Source organism: Accipiter gentilis, chromosome 4 (genome assembly GCF_929443795.1).
Source record: "Accipiter gentilis chromosome 4, bAccGen1.1, whole genome shotgun sequence".
Classification (NCBI taxonomy): Eukaryota; Metazoa; Chordata; class Aves; order Accipitriformes; family Accipitridae; genus Astur; species Astur gentilis.
In genome coordinates this window covers 23834827-23851784 of record NC_064883.1, presented here as the reverse complement: position 1 = coordinate 23851784, position 16958 = coordinate 23834827, and the positions used below count along the sequence as shown (strand labels likewise).

The window sequence follows — 16958 nt, the reverse complement described above, 5'->3', positions numbered from 1 at the left end:
AGAGTTACAAGCAGATAGTCACTCTGATTCTGAACAGTGTGGTTTTTTACTTTTTCTAAAGCATAACACTATGTATCTTTTCCAATTTTAAAAAAGAAAATACAGTGTAAAAAGCACTATAGAAAGTAATCCTGCTACCTTATTTCTCTGCAGGTATTATCTTCCAAGCAAGTTCTCCAAGTGTGATATTGAAGAGTATCATGAATTTTTAAACAATGGAGGTGGGGCCTGCCTTTTCAATAAACCAACCAAAGTAAGCATTACCTTATTATTAAGTATTATTTCTATTCTATTTCTAATTTAGATGAAACCAAGAAGAATGAAAATGATAATGTTGGAAAAAATAACACCTGTAATCTTTATATTTCTGGTTCTCTCTAAGTTCTAAATTTTCTGGTGATATATGAGTGAAAGTAGGTGATTTTAGTTCGTAGTATTGGAATTTGGAAATTATATTTACATAAATTTTTAATAAATGGTTTCATGTTTAATGGAGTTCCCACAGGCTTTGATCTAGAAGCATCTCTCACACAATTTGTTTGGAATATCATAAATACATTATGTTGCTGAATTTATGTGCTGAGGTTTCAGGTGTCTTGGTAAACTTTTGCACAGCTTGAATTCTAATTTGGGTTGAACTGATGTCTTTTGGTACAAATATCTGGAAGCTGAAGTAAGACTGCTTTTATTTCACATCTGTCCCAAGATGAAGATATGGCTCCTAGAGCCTCTGCGGGGAGTGTGCTGCTGCGCAGCATGGCAGCTTTGCAGGCACCAGTGGTTACAAGTCGTTGCAATACTCTCCCTGTTTGGAGAAGACAAGGTTTTTACAGTGACTCTCAGAACAGAGTTTGAAAACTGGGACTAGTTTTTCTAAAGCTGAAAGAGGTAGAGCAGGAGAGAAACCCCCAAGGAGTAGGGGACAGACAGTAGGAGAGCCCGTGGCTGCTGGGTGCCTGTCACTCTCCTCATTCCTCAGGCACTGCCCACATGGTCCCCATCACCATCACCTGACAGTCCGACATCCCCTGAACTGCATGTGCTGGGGGAGAAACGTGTCTGGTGAGAAGTGCTTGGGTCATCTTAGCCTTGTGTTAGCTCGTTCTAGGCCATTGCATGTGGCTCTGCACAGCCCTGCCTTGTGCTGGGTCGTCCCCCCAGAGGGGGAAGGCTGGTGAATCCCTGCTGGCCCCTGATCCTACCTGCCTAAAGCTTTGTGGGCAGGAAAGCTACAAAAGCATTGGGACCCACTTAAATGACTGACCCATCCCCTCCAAATTTGCCTCTGAAGTTCAAAATCAGAGGTCTTGCTATATGAGTCTTGGAAATCGGGAGAAGGGGGAATGTCTCTTGAGATAGTATTTGCCTTTTCTTTGCTTCTTTTGTTTCAGTTTTGGTCTGCTAAACAGGTATATTCACATGAAGGATGCAAAGAGTATGAAATGATTAACTGAGACATTTAAGGGAGATAAATACAAAGCAAGGCTAAAGAAACTCCAGCCAAGATGCAAGTGCTTCTACAATGGAGGATTTGGAGCAGGGTTTCAGTATATTCCTGCTCTGTTTACTGAAGCATGTGTTAAAATGTAAAGTAATCAGGATAGTGATCTTGACTCTTTTCTCTGTATAATGAATGTTATCTCTTTAATGGCTGTCTTTCAACAAGCAAAAGAAAGAGGCTAAGGCAGAAAGACAGTCCAACATGCAAAAAAGAGGTGATAGCTAAGGTGGTCACAGATGTAAAAGACAAAGTCAGTTCTGGAGTGATGCGTGTTCCTCCTGGAGCAGCTGAGAAAAAGTGCATCTTCTGACAACCACAGAATTTCTGTAAATGTTAGAGAGGGGAAGAGAAGGCATCAAATCTGGATAAGCTGAGTCTGCTTATCTCTCAAAGGTCTCCTTTTCATGGAAGAATATATTATTTAAAGTGGAGAGAAAGCACTGTAATTCGTTAATAAGATGTAAGATTTCTCATTCTTTAAAGTGCACCTGCATTTTAGAAGTTTGCTTTTTCCCATCTCATTAAAGGTGGAGAGAAATACTGGTGGTTTTATTTCTTCGTTGAGTGAATTGTTTCCATAGTGTAATGTTTCTTACTTGGGTTTAAGTGATTATGTTCATTTACACATCTATCACTTGGAGAAAACCAATTACTCTCATCTCAGTTTAGATTGGCAGCATTTACCATTTTCTCTAATGGCATGTGGAAATGTGAAAGTTAGATGTGGAAGCCAGGGTCATTTAGATTCTTTTATGTATTGTTGTTTGGGTTTGTTTAAAGTTACTGTCAATGGATGTCTGTCTAATTCACAAGGCTGTCAAAGACATGTGTTTCCTAGCAAGGGTGGTGAAACTCAAACTTACTTTCACTTTTCAAGAAATGAGATAAAGGAAAACTGATGTGACAAGGTACAGTGTTCGACAGTGCTCCACTGTAAGATCAGCTGTAATCCCGAAAATTACATCAATGACTGCTGGAGCGGATTGAATGTATGCACTTTTCAAATGAGTGGTTGAATTACATGACTTTGGGGGAAAGGTTATCCAATTTGCTTTTCCTTGCATTTCATATTTAGCTGTCCCTAAGTACTGCAGCAAATTGGCCCAATGTTTTAAGGCAGGACCCTCTGTTACTGCCATCTACTTGTCTGTATTGTGCAGCACACCTAGAAATACTGAAGAAATTAAGATGTCTGGAAAAACATAGGAAACAAGCAGTTTTAACAACTCTTTAATAATTTTAAAAGATGATTGCTTGCTTACGTTTAATGTTAAATTCTACATATGCATTTCATGCTGCAGCCAAATTTCCATTTCAAGAGGGGGGTCTAATAATAGCACATCAGCCTTTGCCACAAGCCTCAGGCTGGTTTTTGGCACAGTGAAGTATGGGGTGATGCTTCATCCTGTGGACTACTCCAGAGAGAAACGCACTCTACACCACGAGCGGTGTACTTGTGCAGGTGGCTCATAATCAGGGTGGTTTCTGGAATCATCCTGGTTTGATTGGACAACTTGGAGGACAATCTGCAAAATTTTAGTCTTGGTGACACACTTATATGCTTTCTCATTTATATAATAAAAGCTACTATTATGTTTTCTTATGCCCAAAGGAAAAAAAAAAAACATTTTATTTTCTTTTTGAAGAATTAGCTTTAGAAATTTTAGGAAAATAGAAACAATGGAACTGGAAAGAACGGAGTATAAGCGTCCATTAGAAGAGAACATAGCATGGATCTTATGTAAAATATGGTGAATGAATCTTGCCTCTGGGAAAGGAAAGTACTACTACAAATATACAGATTTAGACATTTTAAGTTACACTTTAGTGGGGAAGCTGAAGGGAGTAGGAGAAAGCCTCAGCAGCTATACTTTCTCGTTTGCCTGTGACACATGCTTATGGAAAACTGCTGAAAGTTCCCAACTGTGGTAGAGGAAAAGGGAAGTAGAAAGCATCTGACTACAACAAAAACTCCCAAAGAAACCCAGCCTCTCCTCTTTCCCTGCATTGCTGAGCCACATACTGCCAAAGGACAATTTTTTTTATGGCTATTCCTTCTGAAGTTATAATGCAGGCTTCAACCTGGGACACAGCCCTTATCACTTGAATTCCAGAACAACAGCAATTGCAACCCCCGTGATGATAATGAAAATGTCGTATTGTTTTAAATTTCTTCCTTTATTGTCACACCTTTTGTTTTTGTTTGTGACTTCTGCTCAAACTGAATCTGCTGTAAAAATGGCACTCATGCACAGAAGCTGCCATGTCACTTGGCAGTATTGCTGAATTAATTCACAGCATTGTTTGTTCTCTGCACATTTTGTTTGTGTTGTTTCTAGTCTGCTTCTGCCTAAGTTGTGGGTACTGTATTTCAGTTAGTGCATTTGGAGTGCTAGCTAAAAAAACATGTTGTACAGCGTAAATATTACAATGATTCTGTTAGGAGAGACATGCCCTCTGATTTCTGATTTTGCCCTGTAGCTTCTGGATCCTCCAGAATGTGGCAATGGCTTTGTGGAAGATGGAGAAGAGTGTGACTGTGGGACGATAGCGGTAAGTGCAGCTTACTTTAAATTAGCAACTGGGTTCTCCAGGACTTTGTGCTGCCCATCACTGCCATTAACATTAAGTGGAGGAAGGCAGGCAATGTTAAGGTCCTGTGCCAAAGGATTGATCATTTCTTATCTTTTCCATCATGTTTAACACAATGTGGGTGCCACCCATCACTGCTGTTGACAATACATGGAGGAAGACAGGCAATATTAAGGTCCGTCCTGTGGCAAACGAGTCATCATTTCTTACCTTTTTCCATCATGTTTAACACAATGTGGGCCAGTTTTTTTATTTTATCACCACATAAATTCTGAAGAGTAACAGTAACAGCTACCCATGCAGAATTAGACCTTAAAAGATGCTAAATTATTTTCCTAGATGGGAACATGCCTGGTCAGTGCTAAATGTCAGTATTTAATGACTGACACTGTGGAGTTAGAAAAATTATTTCCTATATTGCATAGGAAGCAGCAGCTTCATGCCCCACAGTGCATGCCTTTTTCTGCCTCCAGGTGCCTAAAAGCCTGGTTAAAAATCTGTTCAGGTAGCATGCTAAGACAAGAAGTAGTAAGAGAGCTTGGGGCTCATTTGCTTTTCCCATGTATTCTGTTATAAGTGTGTGTGTGTTCCTCAGGAGTGTGCCAGCGAAGGAGGAGAGTGCTGCAATACTTGCACCCTGACGGCAGGCTCCCAGTGCAGCAATGGGCTTTGCTGTCGGAAGTGCCGGGTAAGGGCAGTGACCTTCACTGCAGCATCCTGGGGGGCATGCATCCAGGTGGCTACAGGCACCACAGCACATGTCTTTTTCCTTGCAGACCTTGTGATTCTTTTTCTGAAAGCTTACCTTTTAAGATTGGCTGAAAACTGGTTTGTCCGGGGCTATTCTGTCTTTTAAGCTTGGCTTCTTGGGGCACAAACTGCGATCAAATGCAGAGCTGTATTAAAGCCTTCCAGTTTCAGACAAGTTTGAATCAGGTTGAAGTTCCATGAGGTTTCATTAGATGTCCTTGTTTAAACACACATATCCTCACCCATGTGCCGCTGCCAACAATTACATGTTGGTCTGGGTTTGCCCCATGAGACTGAATGGGAAAATAGTACCACAGAGACCCAAGAGAAGGATACAGGAAAAAAAAACCATCAGCCTGCAGCTAGCAGAATTGTTCAGAAGTGTTCATCTAAAAGACACCTGACTTCAGTCTTAGTTGGGTCTGCCTGGGTCTCCTTATGTTTGGACTGACTGAAATCCCATTGAGTAAAGGGAATCAAGCCCTGAGTAAACTATAAGGTATTCTTCCTGATACATCAGTAAATAGTAAAAGGAGGTTTAGCCAGATCTTGGCTGTAAGGGAGCCCAGGTAAATATGACTTCAAATAGTTGTTTATACTCATTTAGTAATAATGATAATTATTATTAATGTTACTAAAACTGTGGTGTACTATGTGTGATATTTTTATCTTTGTCTGTGGGCATTTGAGGGTTTCATGTCCTTAGGAGGAACATTAGTAATAACTGTGCACCAAATTCTTGACTTTGTGCTCATCCTAATGTTAAAAAAAGAAAAAACACAGATTATGCTGGAACAGATCACATTTCCCTAAGCACATTCTTTTTTTTTTTAAGGTAGTATAAAAAAATAAGCAGATTGCCAGTGTGGGTGAATTTTGTTGAAGTATCCAAGTCACATAGGCACCATATTAAAGACTCTCAGAAAAAAATTAAGCTTCTATATACCTACATTATTTTTGCAAAGGAGACAAGGCTTTATCTACATATGGAGTGGTGAGGGTGAGCCAATGAAGAGAAAGGCAGAGTTTTGCAAAACACTTGTCCTTAGGAGGTGTTAATCAGAACAACTCAAAAGACCATATATAACAGTTCCCAAACTTGGGGTTACCTTCCCCTGTAATCCCTCCCTGAAAGCGGGAGTGAAGGAGGGATTGCAAGCAAAACATGGTGGGTGTACATCCCAGCATCTTGTGTAGTGTCTCTGACAACATTCCTGTCCATCTGCATTTTTCCAGAGACAGGTGGGGAAAAGATAAGCTGAAGGCTGAGAAAGTACCAGAGTCTAGCTCTTCCACTGACGTGTGCCTGTTCACACCAGCTGTGGAGTTAGCAGTTGTCCAAAAAAAATGCATGTGCATGCAGATCCAGAAAAAAGTCACAGAGCTGCATAATGAACTGGGTATCACAGCCTTAAACATTTCAGGGAAAATAAGGGGTCTGCACTTACAATTGCCACTAATGGGATGTCTTCCTGCTTTTACAGGCCTTAAGACTTAGCACAGAAGTTTTTAACCAAAATGCCTATGTTAGGTCACTGACAGATTTTTCGTTGTTAAATATCTGGTCACTTAGAAAATGGTGTCAAACCGTACGGAATTCAGTACATGTATTACTAGTTTCTGTTCTACAATGGAGCATTGTAGTGACCATAGTGTTTATAACTAGAGCTTTGCAGTGTTATTAATACCTAGAAAGAAGATAAGGATCACTCTCCCTGTTTTATGAAGAGCAAAATAATCACAAAAAAGGCTCAATGACCTGGTCAAGATAATGCTGCAAGCCACTGCAGTATTGGTTTGATAAATTCCAGGGGTCCTGTGTCCCAAGAGAGCGCTTATCCTGCTTGTCCTCACACTCAATGCTCTCAGGAGGGAGTGCCTCAGAGTATGGTACCACTTGCACCAGTAAATGGCTGGTGGCTTGACAGGTGCAATGTCTGCACCAGGGAAAGGAAGGTCTTCCCACTTCAATCACACATGAAAGTTTCCCATTTTTTATTTTAGTTAAAACTCTAAGAAAGCTTTGAATTTAAGGCAAGATATGGAGAAACCAAGACACTAATTTTCTGTCCTTTTTTTCTAGTTTGAACCTAAAGGAGTTTTGTGCCGAGAAGCAGTGAATGATTGTGATATTGCGGAGAACTGCACAGGAAATTCCAGTCAGGTGATTTTTGTATGTTCTGTCCAAGAGATGAAAAAAACCCACCTGAAGTCTCTAAAATCACTCTGAATGTTACTGTTTTGTAAGGTGTATAAAAATTGTATTAAACCTGCTGATATTGAAAAAACCAGCATGATAACTGAAACAATTTTCCATATGCCATTTGTTGTATGCTTTGCTACCATGCTTGTCAGATCTATACTCCATTAGTTATTTTCTCTTTCTATAGTGTTCTCCCAATATTCATAAAATGGATGGATATTCATGTGATAACAAGCAGGTAATTAGCACTTCAATTTGTTTTACATTCTTTCTGCTTTTATGGATTGTTTTTTATAGATTTTGGTTTAAGATCTTCAGAAGTCACCTGCAACAGTTTTGCTGACATTCCTGTGTTTTGGGTGCAAGTTATATTTTGGAGCTAAGCATTTAAATGAACAGAAAGTAGAATTGCATATTAGTTGCCTCAATAGAAAGCATGTGACAAATCTGTATATTAAACAAATACATATTTTGGAAAATCAAGTTATTTGAAACTTTTTCTGTATTTTTTCTTTCTTTCTAGGGTATTTGTTTTGGAGGAAGATGTAAAACCAGGGACCGGCAGTGTAAATATATCTGGGGTGAAAGTGAGTGAATGTTACTGTTTCTAAGTCGTTCATCTGGCTTGAAAGATTACCTTAGCTGAGAAAAATTACGGAAGAGACATATTCAGAACCATTAAAAACAGCTAGGACTGTATGACCCTCCCCCTCTTACCTCCTCATTTTGTCTTTCCATCCTCTTTTCCAGCTCTTTTTCTAGTGTTTGTTAACTTACTGGTGATTATTCTGAAGTCTTAGGTTTACTTTCTTATTAATAACCACCTAGGGACTCTATACTCGTATTTATTGATTTATTTCAGTGGCTTCTGGACATTTTGAACCAATAAACCCTGGTCAATCTGAACAAAATCTTAAAAACAATCCTGTGGTGCCAACATAAAACTTTTCATTGAGAACACTGTGCAGATTTTCACAGGCCACCTGCAGACCATTGGTACTGCAGTTCACAGATTGGAAGCTCTGCTTGCTTTGATTGTGCATTGCCATTGCACAGGACCTGGCTTTTCAAAATATTCATCATATTAGAAGAGATTTGTTTCTGTTTTTAGAAGTGACAGCTGCTGACAGGTACTGCTATGAGAAGCTGAATATTGAAGGGACTGAGAAAGGAAACTGTGGAAGAGACAAGGACTCTTGGATACAGTGCAATAAACAGTAAGTTGATCCATTTTGAAAGCAACTGGTATGAGATTTTTATTCTTGATCTAATTCTTCAGCTGGCATGAAGAGGCTCACAAAGCCTCTGTATAGAACAGACTTCTCCTGGCCTTCTGCAGACATTAGTGCAGGAAATTCTGGAGGGAGAGGAGTGTTGAGAGGAGATGATCTCTGACAAGAGAGCACCATCTAAGCTGTGGGAGCACTTGGACCAAAAGTGGTCCTAGTACTCTTGGTGAGGCTTAGCAGTGCAGAGGAGAGCAGCCTGTGGTTTCATGTCTCAGTGTGGTGGTCACCTTTTATGCTGTGCCATTGCATTGCTAAGTCATGTTCAGTTTTCATTGTATTGTAACCCTCCATGTCTTTTCCTGCAAGTTGCTGCCTGAAGCATTGTTTCACATTCTGTGTTTATGCAGTTGATAATTTCTGCCTAGTTTTTAACCTTTTGCCAGTCCTCATCAAACTGCACTCTGGTTTTTCAGATGAGTTCTCCATTCTGTCAATGTCATTTGAATTCTAGTCCTACCTACTAATGCCCTTTCCTACCTTTCTGTGCAGATTTGATAACCTTACTTTTGTTCCATTACAAATTTATGAGTAAAAAATACTCAGTAATATAGGAGAGGCCAGACAGTGAACAAGTCTCCACACGCGAGTTGTAAAGTCCCTTCAACAGTTGAATTAAACTTGGTCTCTAGTTCCCTTACTTATGTGTCATATGAGAATTTGTTTAAAGCCTGTATCTACTGCTTCTCCTCTATGGGCCAGTTAGCATATCTTAACAGGATATTAAATCAATTTGATGTGGTTTGTTCTTGACAGCTCCCTGATTGCTATTACTCAGAGCATTTTTGATAATACATCTTAAAAAAGACTCTTTTCCCAGTCTAAGCTCCAAAGAGAGTAATTTGCTTGGGAAACAAGGCATTATTTATGGGAGTTACTGTCAGTGGGAGAAAAGCAGGGAGTAACAAACATGTTACAAAGCAAGTAAAGAAAAACACATTTTTTTGATCATCCATTTTCATTGAATTTTATTTTCAGTGAGTATCTGTTTATTCTCTCAATGCAGGGATGTGCTTTGTGGATACCTTCTGTGCTCCAATATATCCAGTGTGCCTAGACTTGGAGAACTTGATGGAGAAATCACATCATCAATCTTGCAGTTTGGAAAAGTCTACAATTGCAGGTAATTGGAAATCCTGAAAACAGAACGATCAATATCCATCTTGCATGGAAAAGCAGCTTTCTTAATCCTAAGTGGAGAACAACTGTTTCTGTTAATTTTTTTTTTCCTATTAACACATAACTAGTTCAACCTTTGTTAAGCTTCAGGAACTTGACTGCGTATAGGAAGCGCAGCTGTTTTGCAGTCCCCTCTGTGTAGTAGTTAATTTTGCCTGTAGAGACATAATGCTCTTCTCTGGCCTCTTGATTTTACATTCTTTAATGTTTGTGAAGTACGTAACATAATCAAAATACTTATGGCGACATATGCCTGCACTGCAAAGCTAACTGGCAGCTTAATACATTGCCATATGTTAGCTGAATCCCAGTTATAGACCTGATGTGTTCTCATAGCTTCACACAACTGTAAGATGAAACAAAGTCCTACACAAGTAAACTCAATGTTTTATCCAGCACTAGCTCTTACACAGGAAGAATGGTCTTTGTTTTCACCATTACATTTGTTTGATGTAGATATACTGTGTTTTGGTTTGTTTCATGTTAGGGCCAGTGAGATAAATAAGCTAATACTTACTCTTTCCTGGTCCTGGGTATTGTATAACACAGACAGAAATGAAGGCACCAGACCAGAGCCCAGTTTCTCAAGCAGTCCCATCTAATCACAGCACAAGTCTCCGGGGTCCTCTTGGTTGTCTTGCAGTGGTGGCCATGTGAAACTTGATGAGGAGACGGACCTGGGCTATGTGGAGAATGGGACACCGTGCGGGCCGAACATGGTATGCCTTGACCATCGCTGCCTCCCCACTGAGGCCTTCAACTTCAGTACCTGCCCAGGCACCACAGACAGCCAAATTTGTTCAGGACACGGTGTATGTTCTTGTACTTTTTAATCCTTTTTTATGTTTTTGCTGAGTATATGGTGTTGTGCAGTGTGCTAGCTAGACCTTTCAAAAAGCCAGCAGCGTGACTCTAGAAGTCTTTATACTGGAGAAGCTTTTGAAAAGGAAAGGGGGAGGAGGCGCATAAATAAACATAACGCATACCAGTTAAGGCATCTTAAACAATGAGTCACAGTAAGTATGTATTAGTTTTGCAAAAATTGTATTAATCAATTCTTTTGCTATCACTTCTGCTAACTTGATTGATACTTCCACAGGCAATGTACTAGAGAATATAAAGGTCTAAGAACTGAGAAACTTAGGTCTCTGTTCTTCCAGATGCTCTTTTTAATTCCCTCTGTATTGTGTCAACCAAGAAGGTTCATGAAGTTGTTGGATTTTGTTGGCTGAGAGTTACTTTGCTCTGGAGAAGAGGGCAGTGAGCTGGCTCTTGGCTAGTAGCAGCTTCTCAGCTTGGTGCACAGCCTATGGCTTTTCTGTGGCCCTGGTGAGTCCCTTTGTTGCTCACAGAGTTTGAAACAGTGTCCAGGTCCCTGTGGCTGATCTGAGATCAAAGGATTTGTTCTCTCCTGTCATGGTTTAAGCAACTAAGCACCACGCAGCCGCTCGCTCACTTCCCCCTAACCCAGTGGGATCAGGGAGAGAATCAGAAAGAAAAAGGTAAAACTCATGGGTTGAGATAAGAACAGTTTAATAGAACAGAAAGGAAGAAACTGATAATAGTAACAGTAATAAAATGACAATACTAATAAAAGGATTGGAATATACAAAACAAGTGCTGGCACAGTGCAATTGCTCACCACTCACCAACCGATGCCCAGTTAGTTCCCAAGCAGCGATCCACCACCCCCCCAGGACAACTCCCCCCAGTTTATACACTGGACATGACATCCCATGGTATGGAATATCCCTTTGGCCTGTTTGGATCAGCTGCCCTGGCTGTGTTCCCTCCCAACTTCTTGTGCCCTATGTATCCCAGATGAAACCAAGACATCTCATAATGTCTTTTGTCTTTTACACTGTGTTAAAACCCTTTTTTAGTCTGAAATTAACCACTTCGTCATATTTTAGATAAATAAAATCATTGAGGTTCAGAGTCTCCCAAAGCAAATATAAATGGCTCTATTAAATATATATTACATTAAAAAGATATTAATGTACTTAATATATATTACATATATTTGTATATAAAGTACAATAGTACGTTTAGTACATTTATATCTATTATATAAATAAAAAATTGCTGTATATTAAAAATGTTTTGCAAAATTTTGCAGGCTGTCAAAATCAGTGCTATATGACTGTAGCTATACTGTTGGTATTAATTACGGGAATAGATTAATTTTATTATTTTATTCTGAGCTACACTTTTGGCTGCAGGTTTGTAGCAATGAAATAAAGTGTGTCTGTGACCGATTCTGGGGAGGAGATGACTGCAGTTCTCGTATCAAAGATGATCTATTTTTTGATAAAGATGCCATCAATAAAGGTACGTTGTTATAATTTTTACCAATAACTGGAAAAGCTTGGATTTGAGGAATGTTCATTAAACAAAACTAGATCTCCTACCTTTCAGTTAGCATACAACACAATGCACCATTAAGAGCCTCATTCCCTTCCCTTCCTCCCACTGCAGGAGCACTCAGTGTCTGTGAATGAGGTCACAAATGTGGGGCTGGAGGTGAGCGGTGCCACTCACAAGCACTCAGTACACCTCTCAGGACTGGTACCAGTGTGTCCAGTTGTACCTTGCTTGTCCTGATCATCTGAGTGGCCTTATTAAGTATATTGATAGATTAGGATAAGCAAAAAGATGCTGGGACTTTTCATATCTAGATTAAAAAGTAGTGTTACTTACATGGCTGTTTTTTGTTTGGAGAGTCAATTTTTTATTACATGGCCAGTATGCAGAATGTTGGCACACAAATTTCAGGCTTTTACGTTTTTAGAGTGAAAATTTTTATTCATCTTGCATACGAAAGGAAAAAAATATATTGTGGAAAAATGAGGGTGTAAATGTTTTTCATTATAAATCATTGTGGGGGAACAGTTTTACCATCTTCCAGAACGTCTGTTTTGGTTACTTTAGTCAGCTATGGAAGGGATTTGAGCAAAAACAAACAGAAAAGTCACTTTTATTCCAATGTAAGCATATATTTGCCAGGCAGGTTATAAGCATGTAAGCTACAGCAGTTTAATATTGATAACATTATATTGTCATACCTGGCACAACTTTCCCATGTAGCAAGTGTTCAGTTAAGGGAAACGGACACAGAGGTTTGATTTACAAATGATCTTTTTATGTCCATGTTATACTTCAAGATTATATATCACTGGTTACAATTAGTCAGCCTACTGCAAGTTGTCTAAGCAGGTTTTTGAAAGACAGTGCATTTACTAGTTTTGTATATTTTTCTGCTAAAACCCTGTATATTTTTCCCCTTTCTTGTGTTTCCAGGTGTTGTTAGCACAAATATAATAATAGGGGCTATTGCTGGCACCATTTTAGTGTTGGCTCTCGTTTTAGGAATAACTGGTTGGGGTTACAAGTAAGTAAATTATGTTCTTCTTAATACAGTTAAAAAATTTTTTATTTCATCTGATAGCTGATTATGATATGAAAAGAAAAATTAAAACATAATCTAAAAAATCCAAATCGAATTATATTTATACAGTGACATTTTTGTAGTAGTAGCAGTTTTCAAGCAGTTCTTACATGTGTATGTGGTTTTGGAGCGCTTGATACAGGTTTAAAATTTATTTCTTAGTTATTTCTTTTCTCTTTTTGTAGATGATCAGAATATGATTTTGCTGTATCTTGCAAAGCAAATACAAGAATACAGTCTGATTCAATTATATATCTCTCCTAATGATGAAGTAAATTTAGCAAGATTAGCCTTCAGTCAGTCAGTAAAACATTTAACCATAGGCTTCCGTAAAAAGATGTTTATATTCAGTTGGCTTAACCTGAAATTAATTCAGGCATGGTTTTTGGTAAGAGAGAGAGATCTGTAATTTGCAAATAAGGTGCAAGTTCTCTCCTGGTGTAGAGCTGTCAGTGTTCTACTTACTCAGAGGCAGAATAGATTATTTTAGCCTGACTGGTCTTTTTCAGTTTTTCTCCTTTTGTGAATTTCTTCTAAAAACAGAGGGGTTTAGTTCTTTTGCATATATTAAAGAAATATTCAAGGTACCTACTTTGTCATCTGTGTTTGGGTGAGTCTGGCTCTTGAAGTCCTTCCTCCACAGGTCTTTGGTGTGCATGGAGGGCAGGGCAGGTTCAGCGGCAGGCAGTACTATAGCTGGGACACAGCCCCAGCAGTTTGGCATAACAAACTGGCACATCCCCTGCTGGTTTGTTAGACTGAGGTGGGCTGAGGGCAGCTCAAAAATATGTAAGGAGAGAAGCACTTGGAAAAAAGAATGAAGATTAGGATAGTAAAAAGCTAGGTTATGCTGTCTTGGTATATCACCCTTGGCTTCTGGCAGTATCTGAAAATCTGGACTTCTGAGTACAACTCCAAAGTTAAGAGCTCATTTTGAGATCACATCTAGCCAGTGGGATTAGGTTTTGGAGGTGGAAGGCAAGAGTGTACCTTTCACAAGCAGCTTCATAGTGAATCAACTTAAACTGATCATGAACTGTACCACCTCCAACTCAGCACTGACATTAGCCATCAACATGAATATATTTTCCTTGTCTATTCTGATTTAGTATGTTTATGAGTATGTTTATTTCAAAAGTGTTTTCTGTAGAAATATTTTGAGCAAAAATTTCATTCTGCATACATTACTTTTCTCTTTACTTATTTTTTTTCTCTTACTGACCATGTATACCTGCATACTGATAACTCATTCTTCTTTCTTTGTCTTCTCTTTGTATGGAAAGAAACTACAGAAGACAGAGGTATGTGATAAAAGTAACAGAATGTGTATTAGAAAGTTCTGAAATAGCTTTTCTTCTCTCTTGCTCAGTTACATGCTGTAAGGGAAATACAATGATGAAATATATTTTAAAGAATATTTGCTTGAATACATGAAATTGGTAATTCTTCTCTAAAGGCATTGCTTGAAATCCTGATTTCACTGGACTCAGTAGCAAATATAATGTTTACTTCTGAGATAGTCTATTTTATTTAGGAAAACAGGAGAATATTTCCAATAGGAGAGACTGAACATCTGCTATTAGAGATGAAAGGGTTCCTGGGAGGCTGAGAATTGAATAATTAGTATTAATATGATGTTCAGGAGCCTTTTGAGACAAATTAATTCCTGGAGCTTCTTTGCCGTTAAAAATACAATGCATTTAAATTGCTGTGCAAATGAAGAGCCCATTCCTTCCCCCCCCCGCTCAACTGATTTGTAGGTAAAGCACAGTACCATGTTCCGCACACGGGTGAGTTTTCACCCTTCCAGTCTTATGGTCAAAAGCCAAACAGTTCTTTGTGACTCAGGTTTGGCTCTTGGAAGACCACCTCCCTTTCATCAGTCATCTGCCTGGCAGATGGATCCTCTGGAAAGGATTTGGCTCCTTCCTCTTCCAGTCCCTCGCAGATAAGAGGGTTTCTCAAATTCTCCTGTTTTCTGCCTGTATCGCCACCTCCTGGTCCAAGCTGCTGCTTTGTTTGTTGCTGATACCTGTTGTGCTTGTTCTCTTTTTCCCCTGCCTGTGTAGTGCTTTCTCTGCCAGGCTCAAAATACTTGCAAAAAGCAGAAAAGCTCTGCCAAGTGCTGGTTGTGTACTACAAGGTCAGATAGGCAGCAGGAACAGTAACAGGAAAAAGGCAAAGCTATTGAAGTCAAGCCTTATGGGGAGGTTGGTGGGTCATAAATGTCAGCTGGCACAAGGAAGGCAGAATTTCCGGGTTTGGTGCTGCTCAGTGGCATGCAATCTATTTACACGCACAGACTAACATGGCCATCGAGTCACTCTTGTGGATGTTTCAGTGTTGGCTGAGGACAGAGCAGCCAGAACCTTGAAATACAGAATACTGCCCCATACATGTTTGTGTTGGAATATTAGCCTATCTAACTTTTTCAAATTCCCTCATCTCCAGAAACTAGCATATGGACAGAGAGCTGTGAGTATGCAGTCAGTCTGCAGCTGTGTCTGTGGGCATGGATAGAGTGGAAATCAGCATAAGCTGAGGCTTTTGAAGATGATGGAGATACTTAGTAACTACATCTCCTTCATGCAGAAAATGAAGTTCTGTAGGCTGACTTCTAAATAGATAATTTTGGATATGTAGAAGGAGAGCTCCATAAATGGAAAAAACAGACAACCACCAGGGTGTCCAGAGTGTCCTTTTTTTGGAATTGGTTATGATTAGTCCTTAAATAAAGATGAAAAGAAGCCATTGAGGTATTTTTGAGCCTTACATAAGGAATGATATTTTGCAGTACTAAGCAACTGAAATGAGTAAACTGAAAACAATGAAAAGAGCAAATTACCATGGATTCTGCTAGCTGAGATAGTGCGGCTTAAAGGGCACAGCTATGTGGGAGGAGTTGTTTCTGACGGGATAGGACAGTTTGCTGGAGGAACAGTTTGATGAGAGGACAGTTTGCTGGAGGAACCCTGGGGAGCAGAGCTGCCCACACTGAGTCAACTCTGAACACACCAATGTACCGGCTGAGGAATGGGACAAGAACCAAGACTCAGGAGGTGTTAGAAGAAATAGTGTGGAAGTACTGCATTGCACTAATGATTTATGTGCCATATAATTATATATTTTAAATACTTCAGGAGCATTAGAAATTCAGATGTGGAATGAAGAGAGCCCAGATCAGGTCCGTAGTTGGACACAGTTTGAATGTGAATCAACCTTGTGATAAATGCGCATCTTAATAGGGGCAGACTGAAGCAAAAAGGCCTTGGAAAGTGCAAGGCTGAATAGATAACTAAGCTGCTAGTATTATGATATAGCCAACTTTCAAAGTAGGTACTTGTACTAGGGAGGATTTTTCAACTTGGTGGAACTGTAACTGGAATATTTGCATGGCAGTTTTTCTGCTGGCAATGAATTCACTATCTGTAAAAAGTTGTATAACTTGATTAGGACTTTCTCATGCATAGATAGTTTTATGCACCAAAACTGAGCTTCTAGTACTGGAAAAGGATAAAATATTGACAGATGTGTGTGGCATTATTTTTATGTGTCTTGGCTGATCGAGTCTATTGTAATCAGGAATAGCTGAGAAGCTCTGACACTGGCGTTAGGTCCCCTGCACAAGAGAACAGTTAACAAACTGGAGGGTTTTCTCCTCCTGAGGTTTAAACAACTCAACAGGTTGCTATTCTTGAATTCAGGAATGATCACAAAAATTAAGTGGAAAGCAACTATCTCAGAAGGAAAAAGGCTTTCACTTTCCTGAACTCCTTCTTGATCCAGGCATGCATTCAGCTCAAGCTGTAGTATTTGTGCTGCACCTGGGGATGCTTTTCACAACCAGAGTGATGAGTCATTTGAAATGTCTGAACTTGGTTGTCCAATGTCTCAAGAACCACAAACTATTCACTCTGAAAACTATAACTGGAGTTTATCAGTGGAATGTTCCTTGTTTTCCCCTACCAAAACCACATAATCTACTTTTCTGCACATATC

General features: G+C 39.4%; 1 protein-coding gene across 8 annotated transcripts in view; it reads left to right on the top strand.

Moving 5' to 3' along the window:
- The window catches only part of ADAM22 (ADAM metallopeptidase domain 22), a 139991-nt gene that overhangs the window by 97345 nt on the left and 25688 nt on the right, over window positions 1-16958 (top strand). For all 8 annotated transcript variants that reach the window (XM_049798187.1, XM_049798185.1, XM_049798186.1 and 5 more), the window contains 12 exons: window positions 154-253; window positions 3983-4054; window positions 4689-4781; window positions 6927-7007; window positions 7234-7284; window positions 7570-7633; window positions 8158-8263; window positions 9339-9455; window positions 10155-10323; window positions 11734-11842; window positions 12812-12902; window positions 14243-14260. In XM_049798187.1, coding sequence (XP_049654144.1) covers window positions 154-253; window positions 3983-4054; window positions 4689-4781; window positions 6927-7007; window positions 7234-7284; window positions 7570-7633; window positions 8158-8263; window positions 9339-9455; window positions 10155-10323; window positions 11734-11842; window positions 12812-12902; window positions 14243-14260 — 1071 coding nt within the window. The remainder of the gene's footprint in view (window positions 1-153; window positions 254-3982; window positions 4055-4688; window positions 4782-6926; window positions 7008-7233; window positions 7285-7569; window positions 7634-8157; window positions 8264-9338; window positions 9456-10154; window positions 10324-11733; window positions 11843-12811; window positions 12903-14242; window positions 14261-16958) is intronic.